Consider the following 15581-nt stretch of genomic DNA (forward strand, 5'->3'; position numbering starts at 1 on the left):
ACGCGTGTCTTGCAATTTGCAATAAACTCTTATATAAGTGAGTTAAGACCGACACACACTGGTGCGACGGAAACGTTTAGATCCTATCTACTAGTCGGACAATGCAAGCTCTCTTTTACGACAGCTTAATCGTTTAACGAGGATAATTAGCCTCGTTGAAGCGCGGCCGAATTGCCATCATACGTGACGTGCGATTGATTTTATAGCGAGCGCGAATTCTCTTTGAGGTACAAATTTATCGACGTGAAAAAAATATTTTAAATACTGAGGCGCATCGCGTCATTAAAAATAATAAGATTGTGAAGTAGGCTGTGTATAGTTTATATTATCGTGTTTTATATTATTGAAATTCCTATAATATTATATTTCCCATTTGGCGTGCAATTAATTTAATTTAATGGAATAATAATTTTATAGAATAGGAATTTTATAAATAAAATCCCTCTTTTGTTTTCATATATAAAAAGAAAAATTTCTCTTTTGCTTACAAAATAACGTTTTATCAATATAAATTTTATGATGCTTTTGTTTAAAACTATGCAGGATTAAGAATAATGAAAGAAAAGATTGCAGAAATAAAGATGAAATGTAAGAAAAAATTAAGCGCTGAATAAGAAGGATTAAAATGAATTTAATTGAAACAATTTTTTTTTTCGCGCGATACAAGTTTATTCTCCCTCGTATCTGTCTTCGTGAATTAACGATCCGACGCAATTAACGCCGCACACACATGTTCTCCTCCGACACGAGCGCAAATGGCATGCGACGCGAGCTGCGACGCACGTTGCATATAATAATACACATGTATGGGCACGCACATATACATATACAGGACATGCAGCTGCATAATTTGCTGATATTGTCGAACGCCAATTCGCAAGCGTCGCGAGCTCGTAAACAAATTAAACGCGCCCTCGCGCGTGATCTATTCATGTCCGTGAACTTGTAGGATGATGAAAATGTATGCAATGCATAGAAAGATCATTGCGAATATATATATATATATATATATATATATATATATATATATATACACACAGAGTGTTCATGAAAAACTTGAACAAATTTCGAGAGCGTATTCCTCACGTAAAAATAAAGAAAAAATTTATTTAAACTCACAGTCAAATATGAGTGGTTGTGACATTATAGTAAATCAAGGTTTATGTTAATGTTACATTAACGTTATATGTTAACGTTATATATTAAATAATTATAAGTAAATATTTAAATTGTAACAAATGCAAAATGGTCATTATTTGATTGAAGACAGGTATTGACATGGCGAATTGTCAAATCATTTCAAAGGTTCACGGACGATTTCGTATAGTCTTACGAGCATTAATGATGTGCTGGCGAAGCATCTTTTCGTTATTAATAAGTTATGAATATACTAAATGATTTAAATGCTTTAAAAATATAAAATAATGGTTTTGTTTTGATAACTCTTATATCACATAATAACGTTAACGACTATGAATTTATATAAACTTTTTCCTTTATTTTGACGACACGCCTTAAGAGTTTCTCCAAGTATTTTGTAAATACCTTATATATTATAACAGATGGAACGACATTGTACGGTTGATGTAACAATGGATAATTTTAGTTTCTTTGTACTACGTATGTTTCTTTTTCTTGAGAATAATTATATGTGTAACGTGAACAATTATACAAAGTATTTTAAATCCGCTTCTAAATTTTTTTTTTTTTAATAATAGAATTGCTAGAAACGATCTAAAAATATCTTTCTTTAAATATTCGCAAAATGTAAATATCTCGTAATATTTTACAATTTAGAAATTTAATTCCTATCCAAATAGGCCATCTCTCAACGAAATTTTGCGCACGGGACTACGCGCTTTGCAACTATGATTTATCTATGTGATATTTCCTGCGTTAGCAGCAAAGTGAAGGATTGTTGCTTTATTTATTCAAAAAATAGGAATGCAAACGGGAAGGCGCGGACCAAATCGCGCTATAAATAAAATATAAGCGAGAGCCGCGGTACTAACCCCGCCGAGAGAGGCCAGTGAATATTTAGCGTGTGGGCAAAAATTAAAATTCATAAACCGTACATTGCGTTCTAACATTGTGTTCTGTCCGTCAAAATTGTCGACGCGATCTATCTGCCGAAAGATTTAGCTTCGGGAAATTGTGGAACAAATAGTGTGACAATTTTCATCTGCTCGATTTAACTCACGGATCGGATATTTGATTTCGGAACTTTCTATCTCAACATGGAAATGCAACAGGAGTGGCTGGAGGGAGAGGGAACGGTTGACACGTGAAAAATTTAAACGACTGTCAATCAATAGATTCGCGAATTAATTCGATCATGTTATACCGATACACAATCTCATTTCCTTCATTCACGGTATGTCAAATATATATAGATGATCAACGTCGGCGAATAAAAACGTCACCTGTCATAATGCAAGCACCTAACAATAACGCAGCTGCACGCAGACGTGTGTTGTGTTGCGATGTTCCATCTCGCTTCTATTGAAGCGAGTGCGGGGACATATCCTTGGAACATGACATGCTCCAATTTCTCGTCGCAAAAGCGTGCCGTTACCGGGCTCGCCGAAAATAGTTTTCCCGCGAAGGAGAGTCCTCGTTATCGTTCGGGACGAGTTCGGGCGAGGCTCGCTCGTGGTTACCCGCGATCTTGCAACAGGATATACTAAAGGGGATGCTACGTCGACCGATAATCTTGTGGAAATTCTCTGGAATGCAGTTGTTCTTGAGCGGTTCGACCGGTTCGACGTATTTCGTATTCTACGCCTCCGGTTTCTCGCTTTTTATGTATCTTCCTCGTTTCTCTTTTTGTTTAAATTTTTTTATACATCGTAACAAATCTTTTATAATCTCGAATATTGTTTTTTTTTTTTAAACGTACATATTTTGTCTCCCTATATATTTTATATTATTGCTATATTATATTTATTCTACGTAATCCATTAATTTTTTCAATAATTTTTTCTTAGTATTGTTTATCCGATTTAAATTATTATGATTTCTATTTTTGTATCATCAAATTCACATTATCGCAGTATTATTTTGTGTTTATCGCCGCGCTTAAAAGAAATTGTTCCAGAGCGCGCGAGATGAAATTATATATACTTTCCTCTCTTCTTTTTTTTTTCGATATTGCAAGGAAAAGCGTTCGTGTATTTCTTGAAAGGAAAATATGGTTTTATTTTGAAATGGAATTTTTCTCGGAAAAATGGGACTTTCTTCTACGCCAACATTTTCTCTCTGATTCTCGCTTGATTGATTTCTTATCGACAGTTCTCGATTCATCGGCCAAGCACAATAAACCGCGGTCACGATTAATGATCGCTGATTTCACGTGATCTTAATGCGAGAATACATACCGCGTGACTCCTCTAAATGTTTACAAGCGATTTGATCGCACGAGCATGCAAGTTTGATTGAGTGAGCATTTCGATCTTTCGTCGAATTCTAATTCCGATCCAAGCGAGCCAATGATAATTATTTATTATTGCTTTATCATATATTTTTTTCTGAGATCGCAGATTATGTTTGTACGCGAACGTTTTAGACGATTTGTCGTACGGTGATTTTCGCTAATACGATAATCGCGTGCAGCGATTTTCTTCATGCGCAATGATTTTCCGTATCCGTAAGAACTTAATAATGCAATGCATTTTATCTCATGATATCGCATGCAATTAAATAATGCAATTAAACATATATAACATAGCAATTATCCGTTCGTGGAATTATCGCGTCGTCTAAAAGGAAGATGATTTAGAATTCTTATCTGGAGAAAATTTAAGATTATTATTATTAGGGAAATTTTATTTAGGATTATTTATTATTTATTATTATATACTAATTATTTAATCTAGAGTATATGATACGCGACAAGAAGTTGCTTTTTTACAACAAATTATAAATATTTTTTGATAACCCATAATATATATATTATATATAGTATATATAATACTGATAAAGATAAAAAAGAAGTAAATAAATTTCTCTTTTGTGTCATTGTCAGCGGTTAATTAAGATTTGTTCAGTTTCCTTAATTGAAATCAGTATTTTAAAGATTTTCATATCATAAACACGGAAAATGCAATTTGTATAAAACGTTTCCATTATCAAAAGTAAACATAAAGAATAATATTAAGTAAATATAAACTAAACATATTTTTACTCGTCTAAAACCTCAAAATATCAAAGTTCTATTGCTATCAACGAATTACAATCTTTGATTAAGCATGGTGTACGAACTGTAAAAGCATGTTGCTTGAAAAGCGCTTTGCTTTAAGGAGAGGAAGATCGGCTGCTGCGGCCGTCTTCCGGCAATTCTATTTATAACCAGACACACCTGAATGAACGAGTCTCTCTTTCTCTCTTTTCCCTCCTTTGATTCGCGTTCATGGGGTTTCAAACAGGTTTTACAGGCCTCGTCTAATCATGCATGCAAGAAAGCTCCGTCTCGCCGGTCGGTCGGTCGTTGCTTCGAAACCCCGATGAGTTTCTTCGTTTCTTCATGGTCGTCGATTGGCTCTCCGCCGCTGACTTCGCCACGAATTCTTGTTCGTCTGTCGCCGATATAATCGATAATTGTCCTATATTATTTTACCGAGATGATGGCGAAAATCCGTGCCTTTTTTTATAGTCGGCTTGATGAAGTATTCCAATTTCGAAGAGCCCTTTGATCCGACGTGGGTGAGACTCGCGTTCAAGGACACTCTCGTGACAAACAAGTCTACCAGCAGATCTTTGTGCAATTCATCGTGCATACTACGCGGTGTTGTATCGTATATCAGTGCGACTTTTGTCGCATAAGAAAACCGGAATAACATTATCTCTCCTGTATTGTGAGAATTTGCAATCTTTCTCTTTCTCTCACCGTTTCGTTTTCATTCTTTGTGAAGGACATTAAAATGCTAGAAAGATAAGTATTTTGCATATTTACAGAAAGGAGAATTCAAAATCGGGAGTACTATCATTAGAGGAATATTTAATTAGCGCCTGTGTAATAGTGCTCATTTGTCGTTAAGCGATGAGTTTAATTAGCAGATATAGAAAAAAGCTCGTTTTTATTATAAATTAGACATTTATCGATGATATTTTATTGGATTGGGTGGAGAATATATTATAAAAGTCTAAAGATGAAGCGAGCATTTGTCGAGATGATTAAATTTTTTTATATAAAAAAATTTTATCTCTTAATAATGTAATATATGTTTTCAAAACTTTTTAATATTTATCGCAGAATATATTGAAATATGAGATCTCGAAAAATTCATTTGTAGTCTGGATATTCAAATATTTTTTTTTCCATCCACGATTCCATCACATTATCATCTTACAATTAACAATAGCATTATCTCAAGCATAAATTTCAATTCTATCACCATGCCAATGAATCGAAGTCGTGCTTTCGACCATGTCTCCTGGAATTCGTCACGTTTCCATGCGCCGAACGGAAGCGACCGAAAAACGGCGAGCAATACGCTATGAATACAAAGTGAACGGGATAACGATGGCGACTATTGCGCTTTTATTCGCGCGATCGGAAGCGTTTATCGCGCAGTCGAGCCTTGCGATGAGGAAAAGGACGATCAAACATCTCTTTACTCTTTCTAAAAAGAAGAAAAAAAAAGGAAAAAAAAAACCAAGACCATTTTGTGCTTCCTCCTCGTTCGGCTTGCCGGCTCGTCCGTATCGAGCGTGGGAGATTGAATGGTGGACACGAATAACTTTCCAGCATATCTCTGGTGCGAAAGCACCGACAGAAATAAAGCGAACACGCGCGCCAGATAGTACCGCTTTCGAGACACGCGTCCGGTATCTCGCCAGGAGACAATAGTACACGTTCCGCGCTCATGTTTTGCACACTCGAGACGGATACGTGTCTGAGAAAACCGTTGCATTGAGAAACAAACATATTCTTGAATATCGTACAAATAATAAACAATTGCCCTGCGATTTATCGATTTATCATTGCAACGAGAGCGTTTCTGAGAATTTTGCTGCTGCACGCAAATACGCAAGTGTTGCAAAATGCAACGCATTTTTTTCTCTTTTCTGGTAGTATAAGATCAATAAACGGCATAACAATTAAATCACGTAGGAGTTTGAAAAAAAAAAAAAACAGTGTGAAGAATTGCATTGTAAGAAACGTGCGGAGAACGAATAGAATTCAAGCGGTGGGAAAGAAATTTGAAGTCTCTTGTAAACTTGTAACTCCTTCTAACTTCTAACTTTTATGAGAAGTTTTCAATAACGCTATGCGGTCAAGAGCTAAATATACATTACATATTTTGTTCTATTTAACTTTTTTAATTAACTTTTTGCTTTTGAAAGGCGCTGGGTGCATAAAGTTTTATAAGAAATTTTCAATGCTATTACGCATGGTGACTTTAAATCCTTTCAAGTGCCAAGGGTTAAAAATAAACCTACTTTAAGAGAGTTTTGTGATTGAAAGAACGCAGAAAATCATTTCAATATTTCTATTTACAATTAAAAATTTATATATGTTTAGATACGATAACAATTTGACAAAATAACAAATATCTACTTATTTATTTTAAAAAATATCAAATATTTTGTTATATATATATATATAATTATTTAATTTGTCTTTCTTATTTTTTCAGGTGAGTAATCTTTATGCCGTTGTTTCGTATCTAGCTGTAAACAGAACGACTTCTTGCATGTAAGTACCCATTACAATTGAAATCTATGCATTTTCACGTAGTAAAACTGATTTCTCTTCAACTATGAGGTAATTATTATGATACAAAACGCACGTAGTGCACGTATTTAAAATCAATTAGGTAAAAGCACACATTTGAACATATAAATTTTTTTTTTTTTTTTTATAAAACTGATGCTGTAAGATAGTAAAATTGTATTAAACGTGTTAAAAAAGACACATTTTATAATTTACAAGGGTCTTGATTTCTTAAATTACAAATTCTCATTGTGTCTAAATGTTTAAATTACAAATTCTCGTTGTGTCTAAACGAAACTAAGTTTGTTTTAAACAATAAAATTGCAACAATGAAATTGCGATGTATAAATAAATGCTTTTAGAAACGAAAGATAATATTTAGACAGTAGACATAAATTCCAATTTATATAGAGGATATAAACAATTTATATTACATAGATAGCTTGTTCCCATTTGTATATATCGCAAATTTATAACACATTTTTATGTGCATATTTCGTAAAGCAAGTTCAATCCCGAAAAGTACAAACGTATGTTGTTTTGATATTCAACCACAAACCAATTTTTGATGAAGGATAAATCAAGAATCTGCATTTTTGTTGAGGCTAACATAAATAAAGATCGATGGCTTTTATATCCAGCCGAGTTTTCTTCATGTTTACGAGAGGTGCTGATGGCGAGGATCGCCTCTTTGGCAAAACATGCGTAAACATTAAACATCTTCGACCAAGCGGGCGATATCGCTGGCACACGCAAATAAAGCCGAAAAAGACACACGAGCGAATTTGCAGCGACCGAACAAACCCTTTCCACCGATAAACTGTTTGCGCTTTCGTCTGCCAGGTATCGTTTCTGCAAATCGTCCGCGGCGATATATTTTTGGCGCGATAGGAATCTGCGCGGATCGTGTAATTCGCGAGCAATCGGCTATTTTCGTTATAACGTATGCGCAAAATCATGCAGACTAGTTGAGTTTTCATAAATCTAGTTTTGACAGACTGCTGCGTTGATCTATTCTCCGCATTCTCATTGGATCTCGATGCTTTTCCATTCAACAGTTGATACGTTAAGTGATGAGATCACTTGGTATTACGATCACAAGCTTGGAATCTTTTATCGTCTCGTCGTTCTGATGGAAGGAATGCGGAGAAGCAGTATCTAGGCCAAAGTAATGTCGTCTCACTCTAGCCTATCGGAGATCATCTGTAAGACACGGTAACTTCCGAATTTCTCTTATAATATATTCTTACGATATATTAAAATTATTTCTTTCATAAATATAAATATATAATCTTTTTATCAATTTTAATACACAAGTGCAAGCATGTTTATAGTAATTAAATAAATACACTTACAAATATGAAAAAAAAATGACAATAAAGCAGTATTATTAGTATAGATATTTGATATTTTTAAAGTAAAGAGTAAGAGAAAGAACTAGATATTTATATAGGGTTTGTAGTCGTATTCGAAATAGGTTTTACAAATTTTAGACACGTTTAATTCTTTTTACTTTTTTATTCTTTTTATATATAAATTTTATTTATCTTATATATTTTATAAAGTCTGTAATGTTTACAAGTTTTATTTAAAATGTAAAATCATATTTCAGATAGAATTTACGAATCACAAACGTGATCGACCGTTGTTTTCTTTCCATCTTTTGACTTGGGGAGTATCGGAAATTTTCTTCGATATTCTACAGGAGATCGCTAAAAGCGCAATCCGATAGTATATGGTCCAAGAAGTCTGATGGCTGTCTTAAAGTTTCGAAACAACCAAGACGAAAGAAGCAAAGAGGAAAGGGTGGCATTTATCTTTCTTGGCCGATAGCTCATTTCCTCGATACAATAGAAGGAACGTTTTCGCGTTCGAATCGAAGAACGAATCGACGTCGTTCCGTCAATGATTTCAGACACTGGCGCTTCATGAAAACTACAAGAGATCACAGGGATGAGCTCCTTGTTAAAGTTGATGATTGCCGGACAGATGTTAATACAATCGATGTTTATCAACATTCGGAAAGGTGCGCTCGATATTTTGAAACTGCAAGCAGCTAATGCAATTGAATCGCCTTGAGTCGGACAAATAGGTGAGAAGGGAATCGAAAGTTTTATTTCGACGTCGTAAGAGTCCACTGAAGATTAAGATTAATTCTCGATGCCTGTCTGTGTCAGGTTTCGCTTGGTTTGCTAATTATTTTTTTCTTTTTACCTTAAAATTAACTAAAAGATTATATTTCTATTTATGAAAGAAATACTTCACGAATATATCATAAGAGAAATTCAAAAGTTATCGTATCTTGCAGCCGGTCTCTGATAGATTAAAGTGAGATAAATTTTATTCATACATTCCTATCGTCGAATATTTTTAACAAAGTTATTTCTAACGAATGATCGATGTATTAGATCGCAAATTACATCATAAACGTACAAGCTCGCGTTCGATAAGTCGAGAAAGGAGCGGTCGACTGGGAATTAGAAAGTCGATGATAATGCAACTGGCACGCACAATATTCGTTTTTTTTTGCATAGTTGCGTTTCCTTGTCGACTCACAGCAGCCTCGAAACTGCACGTTACTCTAAACTACACGTTGGTTTCTTTCAAACAATGGAAAAGTAGCGCAAATTGCACTGAATGATAAGAAAGGCCTTGACCCAAAAATTTGTGGAATCTTTATATGCTTACATAATTACTACATAATTTATTATCAAACGTGCTCCTTTTGACATCTCGTTATCGGAGAAGTGGCTGCGAATCATCGTCTATATTTCACTAATGTAAAAGTGATTTTATCCGCGCCAAACTTTCCTTTCTACGTCATTTCGCCGGTTCGTGAATACTTCAGACATTATCGACAGGGTGATAACTAGGAAGGCTACCTAAAAATTATCTTAATTAATAGCTAATTGGACACTATGATGAACTATTTTGTTTCTGTTTTTAATCATAGACAGATTTTTCTAAAATAACAACGCGAATATATCTTCTGAGAAATAACTGAAATCAATTTCTGAATGACGCGTATTCATTTTCGATATGCGTGATAAATTTTACCGAATGCAGCTTGAAATGACTCGTTTATTTTACGCGATCGAATAAAATTATTTTCCTATTGTAATATTATTTTAAACATATATACATATGTACGTAATTGAATATTTTATATTCTATTGAATATATATATATATATATATATTTTTTTACATTTAATGCTCTCTCTTCTCTCTCTCAGGAATTTATATATCTTATATTTTCCATATGCTTCTCGAGAACATTTCTCAAGTGTCTTACATAAAACTAATGTGTTTTTATGTATAGTAAATTCTTTGATCACTGTATAATCGAGTATTTCGAGATTGTGCGTTGTCGTTCTCGTTGAAGAGAAGGAAAATTTTCGTTGCATACTAATGCAAATCTCATCTGCCAATCTTCTTCACACTCGACGAAGCATACTGAGAGATAATCGATTCAGGCAAGTGCTATCAACCTTGAAAGGAAAGCAAGAGAGCATCGCTATCGGCCAGTTATAAAATTCCATTCTGTCGAACGATATTTTTGATCGACTTACGATTGAAATCAATTTGTATTGTTTGTTGTGGAAGTTTCTGAGGTTCAATATCTCGTCTCTCGATCAATCCTTCTTTTATAGGCTGCCAAAACAAGAAGATCTATCTGGTAAAGCTTATGCGAAAGTTATTTCGAAATAGTTGGCTTAGGTTTTTTAAACTCGAATGATTCAACATGAAAAAGTTGAAAGAGGAAATTAATTAAAATTACTTTTAGTTCTGTTAATTTTTAATCTAATTATTTCGAGAGTTATTTACTAATTAAAGATTATTAATTTAAAAATATGTTTTCGTAGTTATTTTTATATCACAATTAACAAAATTTTATAATTATAGCTGGTACACATCATCATATATGCAGCAATTTGAACGCCATAATAATTACAGTTCAGCGATATCGACATAATAACGAAGTCGGCGTCGCTGGTTATTATTATACAATATATCGTTTGAGTACAAATACATTATTTAATTGGCTTTTATTCGATTCTGGCATTAAAGATGCAATCAAGGCAAATTATGAAATAACAATTAAGCGCGCGCAGCTTGATATTTGTGTTTAATTAGCTGACGGGAAAGTAGCGGTCGGGAAAAAGAATCGTCGCGATGGAAACGAGAAAATCCTTCCTGAAAAACCAGCTCTTATAATTATAAATTATATTTAATTACGTGAAAAGTTTTTATTAGCGTGTTATTAATTGAGGACTAAAATTGCGAATATCTCTTTTGTTGGCGATTTTGATGCATGTGTGAAAAGGCGTTGGCGAAAGTTTACGATACGGTACGAATAATTATAACGGTCAATTTCAATTATGTTTTAATTAGCTTGTAACACGATAATTAAACTAACACAAGTTTAGATTGTGTCTCATACGATGGGACAATATATGTATAATGTGCTATGAAAAATATTTTTTTGCATATAACGTCCTCATTATCGAATGTTGCTTTATTTCTTTGTAAGAGTTAATACTATTCATTCGTCACATTATTTTTATCGGTAATTATATTTGTAGTTAGAAAAAAATCAATATTAAAAAAAATCAATAATTATTTATTAAAATATTTAAAAAAAATAATCAGTAAAAAAAGAAATTTCAATAAATTTTTGATAAATCATTATTTTTCTTAATTAAAATCATTTTAGTTTTGCGTACTATACATATACATATATATATATATATATATATATATATATATATATATTCTCTATATATTTATATATTTATTGAACATATAAAATTTGTATATCTTTATACTTATATATATATATATATATATATATATATATATATATATATATATATATATAAACCTATGAGATAAATTATCTTACATATCTTTTAAATTAATTTAATGTTTGATATAACTTTTTAAAAATTGATTTACTTAAATAGTTATTTATTTTAAAATTAATATTGAAAAATTGATAGTTTCTTCAGTAAAGTTTACTTTTATCTTTATGTAGAACGGCTTTACTGGATAATCTATTCGAGTTGTATGTAAGGATAATTTCACGGTGGTTTTGAAAGTATTATACTATGCATATATAATATTGCAATTAGGATTTTCCGACCAGGCGCGTTGCCAATTAGTATTAGTTTGTGCTCGCGTCGCATCCACGTTGGCAATTAAAATCCATGGAAGGCAAAATCGACGAGATATTTGGGATCGAAATAAATCACGTCGACATTAAAATCGTATAAAACAATCGACGCAGCTGGGGTCATCAATTATGCGAGGCATAATAAATAACGTCGAAAGATTCGATTGGGTGGTTAAACACGCAATGCGAACACCGAGCGTTCGTCTGTGTATAGGCTGTGGTTAGAATATTTTATGAAATATTCTGTGACTAGCATACTTATTATAATCAGCTGTTCAAAGAGGAGATGGAAATTGAAAATCCCAAACAGTCGCATGCACGTTAAACAATAGATATTTTCTCAGACGTGATGGTATGCAAAAACAAGAAATTGCAAACTACTTTGTAAAATATTTGAAAATCACACGTTAAACAACATATGAGCACATGTTAAATACGTATACATTTTGAAAAATACTCATGATTTTGAAACGTTCCTTTTTTAGAAATATTTTTTATTCAGAAATTTTTTATCTCCTTTTTTATAAATTCAATTCAGAAAGTCTTTTCTGCAATTTGTAGGAAAAAAGATATATATTTTTACAAAGGTAAAAATTTCTGATGTTTTTAATTCTCATAGAAATAGAGCAATTTTTAATGGTTTTAAACATTATTTTAGAATTTGTACATGTTTGTATATGTAACGCGTTGCATTGATGTTGAAAAAAAAAATATGCTCAACTTGTTTCGATGCGTAACAATCATACATAATAAGAGAAATCTATCGTAATAATCGTACATGCATTGTTTGAATGAATTGTCGGTTCATTACCCAAATAATATGTGAAGATATAAATTGTGCGAGCAAGAAAATCTGTTCATATTTGCATCTAACAACTTTCTGGTATTAAAGAGGATATGTGTATATATATATATATATATATATCTTTTAGAAATTACAAAACATACAAAAAAAGACGATAACTTATGGACATTTTTATTAGATTAATAATCAATAACAAGTGCGATAAGAATTGCTAAAGTAATCGCTGTAAATATCTAGAGGAAATCTTGATTCTGTATTTAGATTGTAGCGTATCTGTTCTTTAAGAATAAGGAGGGCTTACTAAGAATTACACGTATTATTATATACTTGAACATCATATTGAAACAGAATTCGTTATTTTAAGAACGTAATATCTGTGATAAGAACAATGCTTATAATTTTTGAAAAATAGAATTTTTTGATGATCTACGTTTTATATGAGTTTTAATTTTTGAGTTTATATTATATTTGAACACATGTAAAACATATTATGGCGAAATTGGAAAATATTTAGTCACAAATTAGTCACAAATAAAATTACACAAGTAAAAAGAAAATTTAACATAAGATAGATATTAATGTTGTTGCATCTTGAGATCAGCTATCAATATATTAATGTACAATAAATATACAGGTGCAAATCGATACAATCACTTATTGTTAGACAAACGATCGATCAACATTAAACTTGTTAATATCTGTATTGCTAATTATAATAACAGTTAATAATTCTGATATTCACGATAGAAGTGGTTATTAGAATTAGAACTTAGTGATATTTTTAAAACATTTTTCTATTATTATATAGAGTCATCAATGATCATTATGTTGATATTGCTAACGATTACAAGGCTTTTGCTTGACGTTTTTATTATGCAACATTAATATACATCTTTCATACTTTTGTGCGATGCGTCGCCATTAATATTCCTCGACAGGTGTTGCACGTGCGGAATGTCAAGCAGAAAGCGATGCTGGTTGGTACATGCTTTCTCAAGCAGCTGGTCACGGTGCGCTTCTTTGTCTTTATCTCGTTATCGACTAACACAAGGACTCTCAATAATCCGAACGAGGAATCGAGGTCTCCGGGAAGTGGTGGACGACAACGAATCGTTTTTTGCACGTATGCGAACAAGCAACCGTTCGCTGTAAATACGCGAACGATTTCACCCATCGTTTATTGCAAACAGCGCATCATCTGCGGGATAGCAATATCTTAATGAGACATTCAAATTGCCATTCGATGTTTACAAATGGTTTTTCATTATGTGAAGTGATATCATACAGGGAATGACGCATCAGTTTTTATCATGTGAATCAAAGAACATATTTTGATCTATTAAGATGATTATATACATATTAAACACTATAAAACGTTGGATAGATTCTTGTCATCATATATTTAACTTTGTAGATAATTAATTTTTATTTTTAAATGCATGCAATATGTAACTTTTTTTTATATATATATATTTATTTAACGTAAGTTTCAAGGAAGAATCAGATTATATTTATTGAAAGAGGAGAGAAAACGAGAATATAATAATATATTAGCATTATTCATTTTTCTAACCATGTTTTCTTTGATAATTAATATAGTAATAGTATTATAATATATTCACACACACACACAATTGATAATAATAATATTTAGATAAAATACAACTTAAAAAAAATTTTTGTTAAATGATTGTGTACACACAAAAAACTGTTGAGAGAAAACAGACATTGGACATTCAATTATCCGAATTACTGGAGCATAATTATGAACGACAAATTAACAATCAATCAGCAAAGCATTTAAAAATTTTTTTTATTGATTGGTGGCTTTCATTAACACTCTCTTCGTAGGTCTCTTTCATCAATTTTCAATTATTTGATTGATATAAGCATTATAATAGCATAATAAGCATTATAAAATCTATATTATTGTATTGATCTATTACCCTCTTTTGATTGGAAATATAAGATTTCGCAGAATTACGAAAAGCTATCGGAAAAAATATCTTTTTATCCGACCGTGCATACTCGTGCAAATTTTAGAGATGAATTTATAATTCCGAGCCATAAAACGCCGTTTTATGATGAGATGCATCAAGCAGATACGTTACGAGTTTTATCGATCTTTTTTATCCCGTCTACATAGAAATTTATGAAGATATCCAATAATATCCCCAAAATCACGTTTAATACGTAGGCATAATAATGGAAGTTATAATTTTTTAGTTTCTCGTTATTATACTTTTCAGGACGTGCTTCTTCAGCTCATTGACACGATTTTATATCATCGGAAAACGCATTATAATATATAATAAAATCAATAATTTTTTTTTGTAATTGACAGATGTTAAAAGTTTGATATTTATTTTTAATGAATTTAAATATAAAATAAAATCTGAGTTTTGGATAATTAAATATATTTTTAAAAATATATACGTACGTGAAATTGTGAAGAAGTTTTAACAAAAAGATTATTTTGTCTTCGTCATTCTTGTCAACTTATTCCTTCGTATTGAAACGTGGCACGTTTATTGAATATGTCGATGGTCACGTAGGAAGGTACAATTTGCCATTTCGAATTGTCATGTTTCAATTCGTGAAACGGTGAACGTGGAGGTAACGCATTGCGATGAAAAATAAGCGACTTTTATCGCGACTCTCCGCCAAAATATGCTTGCGACTTATCGGTTGAAATTGACACGTGACGCTGTTGCTTTCAGAAAATTTGACACAACTGATTTATGTATTGCTTTTTAATTCGATCAGATATCTTCGCCAAGGACACATCTGCTACGACTTGTGTTTCTTGATCGACATAATGATTATGCTGAGTTGCAATTAAATAAGCGAAGTTTGGATATGTAAGGAAAAATTTTGCTTGATTTA

The 15581-nt window shown here is 32.1% G+C and overlaps 1 protein-coding gene across 6 annotated transcripts in view; it reads left to right on the forward strand.

Moving 5' to 3' along the window:
• The window catches only part of LOC126859011 (TLD domain-containing protein 2), a 120618-nt gene that overhangs the window by 34576 nt on the left and 70461 nt on the right, over positions 1–15581 (forward strand). The window contains exon 2 of one of the 6 annotated variants that reach the window (XM_050609863.1): positions 6639–6697. The exons of the other annotated variants lie outside the window; for them this stretch is intronic. Within the exon in view, the coding sequence (XP_050465820.1) occupies positions 6696–6697 (2 nt within the window). The 5' untranslated portion in view covers positions 6639–6695. The remainder of the gene's footprint in view (positions 1–6638; positions 6698–15581) is intronic. 6 annotated transcript variants of the gene reach the window in all.

The sequence above is a fragment of the Cataglyphis hispanica genome, chromosome 2 (genome assembly GCF_021464435.1).
Source record: "Cataglyphis hispanica isolate Lineage 1 chromosome 2, ULB_Chis1_1.0, whole genome shotgun sequence".
Taxonomy (NCBI): Eukaryota; Metazoa; Arthropoda; class Insecta; order Hymenoptera; family Formicidae; genus Cataglyphis; species Cataglyphis hispanica.